Raw genomic sequence first — 16246 nt, 5'->3', positions numbered from 1 at the left:
CAAAAATATGAAAGCGGTGCGGACATTATTTTTATTTAATTTGTTTAATCTTTTTTCATAACTTGAATTGATGTAGTAGTATGTACCCCTGATGCTATTTTTGTTTTGAATTGTTATATGTACTCTTGTTTGTATTGTAATGTTTGTTCTTTTGTTAAGCATAAATAAAAATTTAAAAAAATTTAAAAGAAAAGCAAAAAAAAAAAACTTGTTGCTCACCGCGGTCCGTTTACCGTTCGCTCCCCTAAGCGGTCCGAAGGGAAACCAAAGACGCAGAGTACATAAGTTCCTAGTTCTATATATACAGTATAGATGGAAAAAAGAAACGCAACATTTTCTGGAATGAGAATACTATAGTTATAGCTTATGTACTTTCACAAAAAGTTGTCAATTTGTTTTAAGCCCTCTGACCAGCAATACAGCTTGTGCAGTGAGGCATTGCAACTTGCCAATCACACAAAAGTTCATTAGGTGCACTTGTTGTTGCACAGTAGAACGTTGATAGTTCATCTGGCTTGCTTGGTTTTTCAGTAGCTAATTCAGTGGCTAAGTCATTCACGTAACTCGTCTAACCCTTTCTTCAAGGACATCAGGATATCGGCGTCCACATCATAGTTGGGTAGTTTGTTCCAGGCCCCAAACCCTTTGAATAAAAATATGCATTTCCCTGTTTGGTAGATTATTTAAACCTCTTATATTTAAAAAAAATTCAAATAGTTTCCCCTAGTTCGTGTTTCACTACTCAATCTTATGAAGTGCACTACTGTAGGTCAGTAGCTTTGAGGATTTTGAATAGTTTGAATAGTTACTTGCTATAACTATGAATAGAATTATGAAGGCTAAGACTGTTTTATTTTTTTAATGGTGTAGTACACCAATAAGATATTTACAGACAACATTAAAACTAACAAACCATTTTGTGATTTAGTTGAAAAGTGTCTGGTCATGGATGTGGCAGTGTGCTCACCTATTTGAATAACACAACATTATACAAAAACATGAATGCAATTATTTTTATTTCAGAAACAGTAGATCAGCTAGGCAAATGAGGTTCCCATCATTAGAACTCCTTTTTTGATTCTTACAGGAAGGCTCTGGATAAAGCGGTCGACATCTTCGACAGCAAAGATGTTTTTTTTGGCATCTTCCTGGAGTTTGGAATTACAGGGATCCCTGGAAACACAGAGTGGTTTGACATGTCACTGTTCGAGTTTCTTTATTCCATGGCAGCAGGTCAGATAGACTTTGGATACAGTTCTTCCCAGCGGCATCTTAATGTCAGGTTTATTCAATAAGAAGCTATTTGATTAAAGGTGTGTGGTAATTTGGCTATTAGACAACTGTTTTTCAGTCATTTCAATCACATTCATAACTCTAATTCCTCTCATCTTCTATTGGACTATTCACCCCTGATCTGTACTATTACCTGTCCCTTAACCAGTTCAATACATGAATTTCCCTAAATGCCTATTGCCTTTAATTTAAGAAGAACACTATCAAAAGCATCTTTAAAATCTAATCATATCATTTTGTACGTTCTGCGTGTTTACTGCTGTGACTTGTTTGAAGAATTTTAACAAGTTGGTAAAGGAAGAATGACCTTTTCTAAAACCATATTGACTACTGCTAGGGTCTTCATATGAGCGATCCTGTTGTTTAGTTCTAAAGTGGTTTTCATAACTTTACTTGTAAAAGAAGTAAGACGTATTAGCTTATATCTTGTCATATAAGTCACATTTAGTCATATTTACTATACCGAGAGATACTGTAGAAGGGAATGAGGTAGGGCACTGAAAATGGAGAAAACAGAGTACTGCTGAAGAGGACTGCCAAAGATTGATGCACTGGACAATGGACTATTTAGAAGAAGAGAGATCAGGTAAGAGTAGAGCTGCACAGTTAACCACTAGATCAGAGTGGAGTTTAGAGTTCTGCCTCACCATTCCCATGGAGGTAGCAGTGTCAATAAAAAGTGACATTTGCAGAAGACTAAGGCCAATTTGTGTAAAAATCAGTTTGTTATTAAAGGATTCTAAATTTAGGATGAATTCCCCCATTCTACATAAATTCCATCCAATGTCTAATTCTGAACCACACTGGTCACTAATGTGCTACACAAAATAAAATCACAGTCACAAACTAAATACTCACCATCTGGAGTGTTCTGAGGCTTGTTCCTACTGAATCTGTCCAAACTAAAAACTTCTTTTTTGAAGAACTATGAGCACACAAAGAAAACAATTAAGGAATATTTCTTCCACAGGTATTATAATTGAACTGTTACGTACTGTATTGATCTTGATAAATTTGTAGTCATTATTCATACAGAATATTCAGCATTGGCCACCATAGCAGTTGCTATTCTTGTTGATTGCAATTAATAGAAATGTCATTCTATTCCAATAATTTCTGTAGTGCTAATATTAAAAATACAATAATGCCCAAATTAATTAATAATTAAAGTTTGGGTAACTAATCCATACCTTGTGTTTTTGAGGCTTGTTGTACTCATCAGGCACTTTAAAAGGTCCAAAGCTTTCACAGCTCCCACGTCCACTGGATGTTCCCTGGGCTCTTAAGTTTTCCAAAGATGGATTTGTTTCATTCTGAATTCTGAAGTCTTTTGACCTATTACCCATGATCTTATGCTTTATCATGGAGCCAAACTTTTTCAAAGGATGTTTCTTGACTTTCTGGCTCACATTCACATCTTCATCCGGCGTATTAACTGCAAAGGGGATGTTGCTGAGCGAGAGAAGCCCTTCGCTCTCAGACGTTTTGGTCAGTTGCATTGGGGTCATGTAATGTTTTGCTATGTCAATGCGCAGACCACTCTTGCTTTGGGCTGGACTGACATTTTTGTCCTTATTAAGGCTGGGATTGTACACATACCAAGATGAGTGTCCAGGCAACTCCTGTCACAAAAAAACAAAAAGTTACAGTTCAGTGATTGTTGTTTCAGTTTTAGAAGTAAATCAAAACAAGTAACACTTCTCTTACGGAAAAAAAGATAAGGATTATGGGGTGTGTATATGATTTTAGCACTGACGTTAACACTAGAATAAAGGCAAACAATGAAATATAAAATAATCAGTTTAAAATAATCAGACATCAGTTTGGAAATGTAGACAATACTGTGAGCAAGTCTCTCTATAACAGCAATAACTCACCTGATTGCTTTTGTACTAATTTAATAAGAAAGTGATAAAGCTGAAATCCACAGACAGGTGAGTTTGGTACTGTACGTACGCTATGAACTGACAATAGGGATATTTCTGAGATGTTATACAATATTAGGGAAAACAAATCTGGATTTGTAGTTTTATTGCATTGTAAAGGAAAATGCACAACATAACTATAATCATATTTACAAAATGAGTTCCATCTTCCAGTACTTTCTACACAAATGTCTGTTAATTAGGTACAGAACAGGTCCATCCTACTTTGGTAAGAGAAATTTTTACAGGTTTGGAACTGTTGGTCATACCTCATCAACCACATCATGCGAAGAGGACTCCAGAAGTCGTGTTTTCATACTGTCTGGCCTCGAGGAGCTCTTCCTAGTCTTCTTAACTTTGTTCCCTGAAACCTTACACTGCTGTACTACTTCTTGATCCTGGACTCTTTGAGCCAAATAATCTCCAGGCTTCTCTGGGGTCTCAGAAGCAGAGCAACCTTTTTTCTTATTAGAACAAGGTGTCACACCAACAGCTTCTCCTAGGGAACGCGATGAGCAGGGCTTATCCATAGTGTCTTCTGGCTGGAAACTGTTTTCAAAAACACTTTGGACTGTTGGAGAAAAGCCCTTTGGAGACTTTTTCATAGAAGACTGTAGTTTTTTACTTCTGACTGTAGTTACATTTGTGTCCACAATTTTGTCCTGTGTGGACTCACTGGTTTTCTGAGAAATGAGAGATTGTGAAGATGGAATTGAACACCCGCTTCGTAAACCATGAATTGCAATAGTTTCTTTAGCCACACAACAGGCCATTTCCTTGATCATTTCTGGATTCTCTGAGGCAATTCCTACTTGTAACACTTTCTTGTTGCCATTGGATTCCATCAGTTTGCTGTAAACAGAGCTAACAGTTTTCTTGATGGCTTGCTGTGATGGAAAATGTCCTTCAGCCTTTGGTTCACTGATGGTTAGAGTGGAAACCTTTGACAATTCCTTCAGCGCATCTTTGGTGAGTTTCAGTGCCAGGTCCCTGACCTGAGACTCAGACAGCTCTTCCAATTCCCCAGAATAATCTTCTGGTTTGGGGAATCCAGGGCGAATTTTCAAAAGCAGTTTTGCAATGATATCTTTCAATACATCTATTCGACCAATAACAGGTGAAGGTTCTAACTGGTTCGTTTTGGTGCACATGAGCTGCTCAGTGCTCCGGGTTTCCATATCAATGGCAGCTTGAGGAGTACTGGACTCAGGGCTGGAACAGTTTAGCTGAATTTCCTTTAGCAGATTATCTGTGACTCCATGTACTATTTCAGAAGAAACAAGAGAAATTTCAGAAGACTGAGCACTGGGTGTTGCCTCTTTGTTGTGCTCACTAGTGATTCTAATATCACTCATCACCTCATCAACCTTCACATCATGCGAAGAGGACTCCAGAGGTTGTGTTTTCATACAGCCTGGCCTCGAGGAGCTCTTCTTAGTCTTCTTAACTGTCTTCCCTGATGCCTTACACTGCTGTACTCCTTCTACATCCTGGACTCTTTGAACCAGATAATCTCCAGGCTTGTCTGGGGTCTCAGAAGCTAAGCAATCTTTTTTCTTATTAGAACAAGGTGTCACACCAACAGCTTCTCCTAGGGAACGTGATGAGCAGGGCTTATCCATAGTGTCTTCTGGCTGGAAACTGTTTTCAAAACCACTTGGGACTGTTGGAGAAAAGCCTTTTGGAGACTTTGTCATAGAAGACTGCAGTTTTTTACTTCTGACTGTTCGACCAATAACAGGTGAAGGTTCTAACTGGTCCGTTTTGGTGTACATGAGCTGCTCAGTGCTCCGGGTTTCCATATCAATGGCAGCTTGAGGAGTACTGGACTCAGGGCTGGAACAGTTTAGCTGAATTTCCTTTAGCAGATTATTTGTGACTCCATGTACTATTTCAGAAGAAACAAGAGAAACTTCAGAAGACTGAGCACTGGGTGTTGCCTCTTTGTTGTGCTCACTAGTGATTCTAATATCACCCATCACCTCATCAACGATCTCACTTGCTTCTCTGCTAATACTGGTTTCTGGTGAAAGGGATGAACATCGGGAAGCTGAATGTGTCAGCTTGGAAATGTTGGTCACCATAGAGCTGATTATGGTTTTGACCACTGTCTCATTTCTGGAGGCTACAGCTTTCTGTAGAACTTGTTGGGATCCAGTTTGACACAGCAATTCATTGTGAACAGAGCTGGCAACCTGCTGAATCTTGTGTGGTTCATGAAACACATCATTATCCTGTTTCACAACTGTTATCTCCTGGTTTTCGGACAAGTCCTGCAACACACTGTCAAAGAGGTCCACAGCTATCTGACTCAGCAAAGACACAGACATCTTCCCTGGGATTTCTGTAGAAGTTTCCTCTTTTATCAAAGTAGGGTATATCTGTAATAGCAGCTGTGTTATGATGTTTTCCACAGTCTCAGTACACACTAAAGTCATATTAAGTGATTCTGTTGATTTAGCCATAGAACTTTCCTGGAGCCCAACTGAGGAAACCGGTTCAATATTCAACAGTTCTACAGGGACACTGAGTGGTTTGATTTCAGAACTGTTTTCAAGGTGGGAGTCTCTTTTCAGTTCCTCAGAAGAACTCTTCTCAATTTCTGATGTCACCCTGGCTGCTGGTATATTACCTATGGTAACAAAGAGCTTTTCATTTAATGATAGTAAAACAAAATATCAGAAAGTATGTAGAATTGAAACAAAAACTAAATTATATTGAGAAGTAACGAATGACAGGCATCACAAAATATTTGAGTATAAAGCTTCATGTTCCTGTAAAACTATTACATCTTGGAGCTCAGGTAACTACATACAAACAAGCAGCCATATTCACAGATACTGTATATATGGCTACTGAATATATGGCTATATTCACTCATTCTCTCATTCATAGTCATGGCCTACACTATCTTAGTCTAAATACATCAAAAACTTTTAAAAGATACAAGAGATAGAAAATCAAGGTACTGTATATTTACAATACAACACAAGAATTACCCCCAACTTATATTGTGTTAACATCTTACAATATACTGTAGCAATCAATACATTTGTATTTTTTTCTATCGTTCATAGTTTCAGTTCTGTTTTCACATCTTTCTATGAGAAATTGCTCAATATTACACATATCTTTGAAATAACACATATATTGGGAGCTATATTTTAATAATCTTATGTGTATAAACACAATTTTTAAGTGTCCATTTCTGTAATTGTTCCAATTTACAGTATAGAAACGCAGTATATTCAAGAAACAAGTTAAAGTGCAGTCACTACATTTTTTAACTTGTACTTCATAGCAACTAAAAGGTTAATACACTATTAAATGATTTGATTTGATTTCCTTCTTACCTTGATTTTCACTGTCTTCAGGCTTCATTGATAAATCACACACAGCAGACAAAACATCCATGACAGACTTTACAAGCAAGCTGGAAAGCTGATTAATTGCATCATGGTACATCTGTGAACTGGGCACTGATGGTTCAGTACTTTTCTGTGGTCTGTGATCCTTGGCAGTCAGAGACACTTTCTCTGAAATCCTTTGGGAAGACTTAAATTCCGGATTTGTATCACAATCTTGAAAAAGTGAAACATCTTTCTCATTTTCGTCAAAAGTTGGAGAATCGGGAAAACTGAGGCACTGCTTCAACAGCTTTTTCACTGATTTCTCAGTAAATGAATACAACAACTGCATAGAAAGCTCTGAGGACTTTGGATGGGATAAATCCTGAACAACTAGATGGCTCTTTAAAGTTGGATCTGAATTAGATTTGTGAGCTGTGCCGAATTGTACTGCAATTCCCGATTTCAAAATTAAATGGAAAACATTTTTGACAAGTTCTTCTGAAAATACACGCAGAGATCCATTCGAGACAAGTTGTTCCACTTTCCTTTCAATAGGACTCATTGTAGAACTCTCTGTGGAGGTCCTGACTTGGTCCTTAGGCTATTCTGAAACCCTTGTCTGCAGTGGGGGGAGATTGTGCTTTGCTGTGGCTCCTGGTACTTGAGATGCACAGGACACCTCTTCAGCTGAAAGCTTTTCAATGTTCAAGTTAACATTATTGGAGTGGGTTTGAAATGCTATATTCTCAGTGACGAGACCAGCTGCACACTCTGATTTCTTTTGGCTTACTCTAGACTTGCTTTTTGTATCTGAGGCCTCCATTACATCAAGTTCGCCCATAATAATGTCAACAATACCCATGGCAACAATTTCAGTGTCAGACACTGCAGACTCTGCACATGCTATGTGTTCTGCTGAGAAGTCAAGCTTTGGTGAAATGAGAGGGCTTGGCTGGTCTCCTTCCTCAACATTGTCAAGTGTTGTTTTCTCTGAGCCTCTCTTTTGTTCTGCAGCATTTAAGCTGTTTTGATCTGTAAATGAATCTTCTATCACATTGCTTTTGCAAGGAAGTTCCATGAACTCTTGTTCACCCAGTCCCATGTCATTTGAAGTAGAGGGTTTCTTCCAAACCCAGGACCGGGGAACTCGATTGCTTTTACATGTCAATTCATTTTCTTGTTCTGCTGTAGGAGTAGGTTGATCCTTAAGTTTTGATGAAGCATCAGTCAGGGCTCTATAGGGAGTGTCCCGACTCATGACTTCTGTGTCATCTGTATAAGAATCAATCACCATCCCAGGCACATTTATGGGTGGGAAACGTTTAACAGAATATTCTCTGCGGTTACTTTTAGTGTACTCTTTAGTGTACTCGTCTTGGTGGCCATGGACTATTTTACGAAGTGGCCGGAGGCCTACGCCCTCCCGGACCAGAGTGCCCCCACGGTGGCCGATGCACTACTGGAGGGGATGTTTGCCAGGCTGGGGGTGCCGGAGGAGTTACACAGTGACCAGGGGTGTAAGTTCGAGTCCCAGGTCTTCGCCAGAGTGTGCCAGCGCCTGGGGATCACTAAGACGCGGACCACCCCGCTGCATCCCCAGAGCGACGGTTTGGTGGAGCGGTTTAATCGGACGCTCGCCACCCAGCTGGCCACCCTGGTGTCCCAGCACCAACGGGACTGGGACCGCCACCTCCCCCTTGCGGTCTGGGCGTATCGGACCGCGGTCCAGGAATACACCGGGTGCACCCCGGCCTCGCTCATGCTGGGCCGGGAAATGCGAACCCCGGTGGACCTGGTCTTTGGCCCGCCGCCCGGAGACGGGTCGGCACCGCCGGCTGGACCGGACTACGAGTGGGACCTGCGGCAGCGGATGCGGCGGGTGCACAGCTTTGCACGGACCCACCTGACTCAGATGGGGGTCCGGCAGAAGCGGCACTACGACCTGCGCTGCAGGGGGCCTGCCTTCCAGCCCAGGGACTCAGCCCTAAGCTGGCGCTGTCGTGGGAGGGGCCCGCTGAGGTACTCGGGGTGGTGGGCGAGGTCTGCTACCGTGTCCGGTTGCGAAGAGTGGTGGGAGAGTGGTGGTCCTGCACCGAGGCCGCCTGGCCCCCTACCGGGCCCGGGAGGAGGAGCCGTGGGGGAGGCTCCACACTTATAAGTGTATAGCGTGTTGTTAAGTAATTACCACCCTAAAGATGTGTACGTGTTCCGTCAGTCTCCTCATGTGCATGTATATCCTGTGTTTGGTTTTGTGGTTGTTAATGAATAAAGCTATCGCTTGGTTTGTTAATCACGTCTCCACTGGTCCTTTGTTCTGAAAAGAACCTGTAAACGCTACAGTATATTGTAAATACAGTAGGTTTTATAGTCTTATAAAACACTTTTTTTCTAAGCGTTTTATAATGCTAATCTTGCACTCTGCTGTGTCCTAGTTCCTTTCAGTTGGGCTTCACTGGTGAAATAAGGATGAAAACATCCTCTCTCTGCCCAGTCTTGCTTTTTGGCGGTTGATGTGTCTGTTCTAGATATGTCTAAAACGGCACCTAATCTGCAGGAAGAAGCTGTTAAATTGGTAAACTGGTATCTGTAGCTGTGTAGCTGCAGAAAGGGATTGAAAACGCACCGACAGAAACTTTTTAAAAACAAATCTGGGCGCGACGGTAGGATGACGTCACAACGGAACGGCCATTTCACGAGGTTCCTAACTCCTCAGCCTCGAGATGTGTTCTGGTTGTTTTCGGTTTGGCTGAAGGTATTTGTACCGTAGCAATGCCGTGCTTTAAATTTCATACTTGGTTATTTAAGATCCCTGTTTATAAGAATAGGTGTGTTAACCCCTCTGTATTCTAGCTAGATTTCACTCTGGAATTCTTAATCTGGCCTTCCTAAAGTTTTTCCTTAAAACAATTGGTGAAGACATTTCTCACTTTTCAACCACTTTTCATCTGTAGCTCCAAGGAACTGCTGGTATAGTGGTGGACAATGCGTGATGGACTTTGGGATCCTTTGGGATGGAAAAGAAGTGTAGAAATGCAATTTTAATTATGGTCAATTATGGTATTGCAGCCATTTATAGTTATACAGGTCTTGTCCTCAATATTTTCAGTCACAGCAGCATGACACATGGAATATTATCCATCCATTGTCTAATCACTTGATCCAATTCAATGCTGTGGAGAAGGGCTCTGCAATTACCAGAGGTCAGTTTCTTCATTTCTGTTGCAGTGTGAGAGCAAAGAAAATTACAGTCATCAACAATTATACTGCTTATCTGTTTAGTTGCAAGAGGATTATCCTTTCTTTTGGACAGAATCTGCATTCGGATTTGTGACCAAGATTACATAATACAAATGCCAAAGCTTGGAACGTCTGAAAAAGACTCAGTGGATGACAGAGGGATCAAATTTGCTAACTAAATGTGTGTTCACTGATTGATCTGCAGAGCCACACGGTCAGGCTGGGTGCAATAAGATGTGGATACAGTCCTTCAAATTCAAATCCCTAGTAAAAAAAGAGAATACAATCCATTTTATCCAGCAGCCATATCACTCTGCAACTCACAACTGGCAACCCACTGAAGCTCAGCAGGTGTGAGCCTGGTCAGTACCTGGTTGTGAGACCTCCTGGCAAAAACTAAGGTTGCTGCTGGAAGAGGTGTTAGTGGGGCCAGCAGGGGGCGCTCACCCTGCAGTCTATGTGGGTCCTAATGCCCCAGTATAGTGACGGGGACACTATACTGTAAACAGGCGCCGTCCTTCGGATGAGACATAAAACCGAGGTCCTGACTCTCTGTGGTCATTAAAAATCCCAGGACGTTTCTTGAAAAGAGTAGGGGTGTAGGATCTCCCATTGGCCCTTACCAGTCATGACCTCCTAGTAATCCCCATCTATGAATTGGCTTCATTACTCTGCTCTCCTCCCCACTGATAGCTGATGTGTGGTGAGTGTTCTGGTGCACTTTGGCTGCCGTCGCATCATCCAGGTGGATGCTGCACATTGGTGGTGGTGGAGGGGAGTCCCCATTACCTGTAAAGCGCTTTGAATGGAGTGTCCAGAAAAGCGCTATATAAGTGTAAGCAATTATTATTATTATTATTATTTTAATACCCTGAATGTATGAAATAAGCACATGCTTGTTTTTAGCCTAGTCTTGCTGACAATCACATTGCTGGTCTGATCACCTGCAGGATACGAGAACTCCGTTTCTATAATATTTTGTCTTTGAAGAACTGGCATCTGATTCATTTCCAGTAGTCTCTCTCATTACTTGACTGTCTGTTGGGAACTGTTAGTCCTGCTTGTGTTTATTCTGCAGTCTGGTGAACAACAGGTCGTGAAATTAAGATCTATTTGATTAATTGTCTTTTATCCACCCTTTATCAGAAGGCTGCTTATTCCTGTTTAAGGGTTTGCTGACCAGGAGTCTATCCCAGAATACCAGAGGTGTAACTCGGCATTAGTAGTATACTTGTCCCCTTGTAGGGTACATACACAAACACACAGGGCGATGTAGACATTCCAGTGAACCGAACAAGCATGTGTTGAAGATGGAAGATGGAGGGAATCACCCAAAGGAAGATTATGTGAAAGCAGGGAGAAGACGCAAACCCCCTACATAAGGTGCACACGTCTGGAATCAAATTCAATGACCCCCAAACACGTTCACCAATTTTATTTCTAAAAAGATAACTTTCTGCATTATGATAAATGATGAATGCACCTTCGTGTTTATTAAAATATTATTCTAAATGATTTTTAAAAATGGTGTTATTTTTATGTAAGAACTGTTTCAATCAAACGCACTAAAAAAATCAATATTTTAGGAAATGTTGGAAAAGGAAAAGATGGTTGAAAAGTATGGAAGCCCGTTTCCGCCAGGGAGTCAAAAAAACGCGCTATGGTATCTCAGAATTCCGATTTAGTATCTCAGAATTGCGACTTAGTAACTCAGAATTCCGACAGTATCTCAGAATTGCGACTTGGCAAATCAGAATTGCGACTTAGTATCTCAGAATTCCGACAGTATCTAAGAATTGCGACTTAGTAACTCAGAATTCCGACTTAGTATTTCAGAATTGTGACTTAGCAACTCAGAATTGCGACTTAGTATCTCAGAATTCCGACAGTATCTCAGAATTGCGACTTAGTATCTCAGAATTCCGACTTAGCAACTCAGAATTCCGACTTAGTAACTCAGAACTCCGACTAAGTAACTCAGAATTCTGACTTTATATCTCACATTTGCGACTTCGAAACAGCCCATATTTCATTGTCTGTCCTTTTGTTATTGTAACGGATTCGGGTTCTAGGGCTTGTGCCCTCGCCGCTCCCACCCTAGTTTGTGCCTCACTGCATTGGCTCGAACCCAGGTCCTGCCAACTGAGGTACTTTCTGAGTTGCTAAGTCGCAATTCTGAGTTGCTAAGTCGCAATTCTGAGTTGCTAAGTCGGAATTCTGAGATACTAAGTCGGAATTCTGAGTTACTAAGTCGGAATTCTGAGATACCATAGCGCGTTTTTTTTACTCCCTGGCGGAAACAGGCTTCCATAGAAAAGCCTGGAATGCAATTGTAATCCTCACTTAAGGGGAGCCGGGTTTTAGAACTGGCTATAGTTGCTCACGGACATAGCGTTGGCTTTATGAACTACAACTCCCATAATGCAATACTCAAGTTTACGTCACAGTCCCTATTCTGCCTGGCTGTGGTGACCTCTAGCGGGGCCCTCTCAGTTCTGGCAGCTTTACCGTTGATCGTGTGCACTCACCGGCGCGCGCAAGAGGAACTCACACACAGTTTCCTTTTTTAAAGTTTATTTTCTACAAAAATAGAAAAAAACATGGGAGGGTTTCCAGAGATATGTACAAGTCAGGTTTACAGCAGGCTGGTAGCGAGAGTCTGACTCCTACCCTCGTACATGTTGTTTTCCCCTGTTTAAGACGTTTACTATAACACCATTTAAACGCGACACAACATAACAACTCAACTCACTAAGAACTTAACTCACAACACACAGACAGTTTTCATCTAGCGACTTCACACAGTTAGCTAACGAAGTTCAATTTCGTCTCTGATAACCCGCAGAGCCCGAATACACTTTTGATACTCTTAAAACAAATATAAACGCGTAAACCTTAAACCGAAACTATGACATCAGTAAACATAAATTTACAGACCTTTTAAAAAAGCCTTATTACTTCAGATCTTACCTAAAAAATTAGAAAGAGCCATGGGAGAGTTTCCAGAGATACGTACAAGTCAGGCGTACAGCAGGCTGGTAGCGAGGGTCTACCAGCCTGCACGAGGCGCTGTTCCCGATTCCCGGGCCCAGCTGCTCATCACCTGGTTGCACAAGCTTTGACTTTTCATTTTCATTACTATATTTTCACGTTGTGTTTTTCATACCACTACCGAAAAAAAAAAACATATTTTAGAGGAAGATGTCAGCTTGATTAAACAAATATTGCTCCTTAAGCCTAGTTCCTTACTGTGCTAATTCTGCCACCTACTGGACAAGGTAATAAATAAAACAAGGAGAAAATCATAGAATATAACACCCACACAACAGGCCAGCCAAGTAAAGGGTGTAAGATGACCAGGGGAAGGGTCATTCATAACAGGTATTTTCGGAATGACCTACTTAAAATACTAGATATGGACCTCAGTAAAATGGCTGCCAAAAAGAATCAGCTGACCGGTATATGGAAAGGGTCTACCCTGAGAAACAATGAGACACAGCTGAGCCGCATCAGGAACCGAAATTGAAGTGAAATATAAGTGAATATAAGAACAGGGCGGAAGCCGATCAGGTGAATGCGGTTTGGAGGAAGAGAGAGGAAAGAGGTTTATGATAAAGATCGGACTAATGAATAACGGACTACTGAAAGGAGAAAAGGTTTATGGTTTTTGGATTGCGGATAGTGGATAAGGATACATCGCGGATTGGCTTTATTACGGATTTTAGTAACTCGGATCGGAACAGGATTAAGAGAGCGGATTACGGACTGGATTTGGAAGATAATTGGAGGAAGAAACGCCACGAAACTCAGGAAAGAAAAGTGTGGTGTGAGTACTTCTCTCATTTACATAAACTTTCCCCCGGAGGCACCACAAGGGATATCTGAAGGACTGAAAAGAAGTGCACTGATTGTCACATTATCTAAGGTTGTCTTTTAAAATGTACTTGTATTCCATTAACAGCATCTATTGCATTGCCCGAGAAAATTAGAAATTACTGTATGTAATCTGTTTGAATTGGGTTCCTATGAAAAAGACTTGTGAAGAAACCCAGCTGGGACTCAAAACCCTTGGTATCTTGTCAGAAGAAGAGAATGCAATGTGCCCCAAGCAGTATGATTTTCAAAACCCAGATTTAGTACCAGAAACAAATAATTTGTAGCTATTTTATAAGAACCTTTCATCTCGTGTTTTAATTGTAATACAGTGTAGTAAAATGCACAATGGTTTGGTTTTGGGAGAGAGAAGGAATAGGAGGGAGAGAGGTAAGAAGGGAAAGCAAACGAAAGAAAAGTCCAGAATAGGCTGTAGAAAAAATGAGAATAGAATATGACATATTCCAAGGTGAAGTCAAAACAAAAATAAGACCTTAAAAAGAAATCAACCTATCACTGTTTGCTGGGAGAATGGATGAATCCTGTCTAATGCTCAGCTTACACTCTGTTAATAGCAATAAAAGACAATGTTAGTCCTCCGTGGTTAACCTACATTTATGCTGTTGCTTTAAAACAGATAACAACGGAAGAACTGAATGACATGGCGGAGAATATAGTGGCGTGGGTGGCAGTGTCCATTATCAGAGTGCTGCTCCCAGCCATCTCCCTGTACAATGAAAAGAGGAGCCGGAGAAGAGTCTCTTAATCACCTGCTGCAGATCTAATAACCTTGCCTCTGAATTGTGGATGGTGTTCTTGAATGTGTCAACTCTCCCTTGTCAGCAAATAAGCCAATAAGAAAGAATTCCCACCCCAAAGACTGTGCGTCTTAATCAATCTGCAGACTCAGAGGCTGACAGTGAGATTTTACAGGTTGTCTCTAAAAGCTTGAACCACTTTCACTGTATGTATTGAGTCAGTGTCAGTTTACGGTCTCCATATTAAATGAGATGTAAAGTCTCAAATTGCACTTAATGAGTATGTTTTCTTTAGTGTTTTAATGAAACTTTCTGGTAGCAGAATGTGTGTAGCGTTTTTTGCAATGGAATGCACAGCAGCACTGTTTCAGAAGGATATACAAAAGGTAAAATGTACTGTAATATTGTGGTAAAATAGTTGATAGCTGAATGGATATGATTTAAAATTACAGTGGTTTCCAGTAGTAAAATAATGTTAAAAGGAAAGAATTCTATAAAGGTAATGAAGGTTTTAATCCATCCATTTTCTAACTGCATTATCCACTACAGGGTTGCAGGGGAGCCAGAGGCATGATTTACCCTGAACTGGACACCTGTCCATCACAGCGCACACTCACACCAGGGACAATTTTCACAAAAGCCAATTACCTGAAGACAACCCAAGCAAACACATGTAGAACATACAAACCCCAGGTATGAGGATGAACTCATGGCCCCAGTGCTCTGAGACAGCACCACTGCACCACTTTTTTATGCTACTATATTCCAGTTAAATACCAGTGTTTACTGTTGCTTATTTTAGCCTGGAAGAGATACATTATGATCATTTGATACTGGCAAATATTCTTGTAGCACAAGGAAAGCGGTACAAACACTATATTTCCACTAGGGGGAACAGTAGGTTTTTGGACTAAACTGTCCTGCTTTGGCAACACTGTATATTTATGGTATATAAATTAGTTATTTCTGGATAATCACTTCAGGAACTCACTTTATCCCCTGAACAGTAGTCACTGTAAATATAATTTGTCTTTTATTTCCCAAAACAATTCAATATTTACCACTGTACTGCATACAGTATTTAGCCTCTAGAATTTAATTTGCTCAATGTTAGTCTTGAAGCATGTAGTTAGTACTGTATAGGTACTATCATTTAACAGCATTCATGAGATACATTCAAACAGAATATTAATTCCATATATTCAATTGAATCTTTCAAAGAGAACAACCATTTCCCTGCAAAATTAGGCTTTTCTCTGTCACTTCTCAGGTGGCTCCGACAATCAGCTGCCGTTAAATTGTGGCTGTGGGCATCTGTTTCAGTGGAGTGTCTACTCCCTCTTTAAGTGTGATATTAGAAATACATCTTTTTTTGCTCAAAAACTGCTTTTTACAAATTAAAGATACGGCTATAAACTAATATGACGTTTTGGCTGTGAAGTCTTCTTAAGGTGTGTGGAGACACATCTGAAGAAGGCTTCACAGCCGAAACGTTGTGTTTTCTCTCTTCTCTTTTCAGCATGGAATAAACCCATTGTTCCTTTACAGACTACGCATGCTGACGCAGCTACCCACCTGCACTACTATAAACGAATATAGCATACAATGGCATCTAATTATAACAACTTATACTTGGGATTTTTTAAAGAATCTTTTGTTTTTAATCCACAGCATAATATTACATTATGAAAGACAGTTTTGTGCAGAAAAAAAAGCACCTTTACATTTTACTTTATTTATTTAAAAACTAAGAGCTTCTTTTTAAGTGGTAAGAATGGTAAATTGTGCCATGTGAAGTTCATTTTTCGGT

The 16246-nt window shown here is 40.5% G+C and overlaps 1 protein-coding gene across 1 annotated transcript; it reads right to left on the bottom strand.

Moving 5' to 3' along the window:
* Positions 1–1737: 1737 nt before the first annotated feature.
* Positions 1738–3748, bottom strand: LOC148823795 (uncharacterized). Its single transcript, XM_088927146.1, has 4 exons — positions 3488–3748; positions 2484–2915; positions 2152–2218; positions 1738–1790 (listed from the first exon to the last, which is right to left on the bottom strand). The coding sequence occupies exons 1-4, from the start codon at positions 3746–3748 to the stop codon at positions 1738–1740; spliced, it is 813 nt and encodes a 270-aa protein (XP_088783272.1).
* Between the last annotated feature and the right edge of the window lie 12498 nt (positions 3749–16246).

Source organism: Atractosteus spatula, chromosome 11 (assembly GCF_055471065.1).
Source record: "Atractosteus spatula isolate fAtrSpa1 chromosome 11, fAtrSpa1.hap1, whole genome shotgun sequence".
NCBI classification, from domain to species: Eukaryota; Metazoa; Chordata; class Actinopteri; order Semionotiformes; family Lepisosteidae; genus Atractosteus; species Atractosteus spatula.
The sequence above is the reverse complement of the archived record's forward strand: the minus strand, read 5'-3'. Positions and strand labels throughout refer to the sequence as shown.

Bases quoted from the DNA above. Each gene is read 5' to 3' on its own strand.
- LOC148823795 (XM_088927146.1), bottom strand. From the start codon at position 3,748: ATGGATAAGCCCTGCTCATCGCGTTCCCTAGGAGAAGCTGTTGGTGTG. The intron at 2,219-2,483 runs GTATGGATTAGT...GTGTGCTCATAG, and splicing joins ACAAGCCTCAAAAACACAAG to TTCTTCAAAAAAGAAGTTTT. The intron at 1,791-2,151 runs GTGAGTATTTAG...CTCCATTTTCAG, and splicing joins GCCTCAGAACACTCCAGATG to TGCCCTACCTCATTCCCTTC.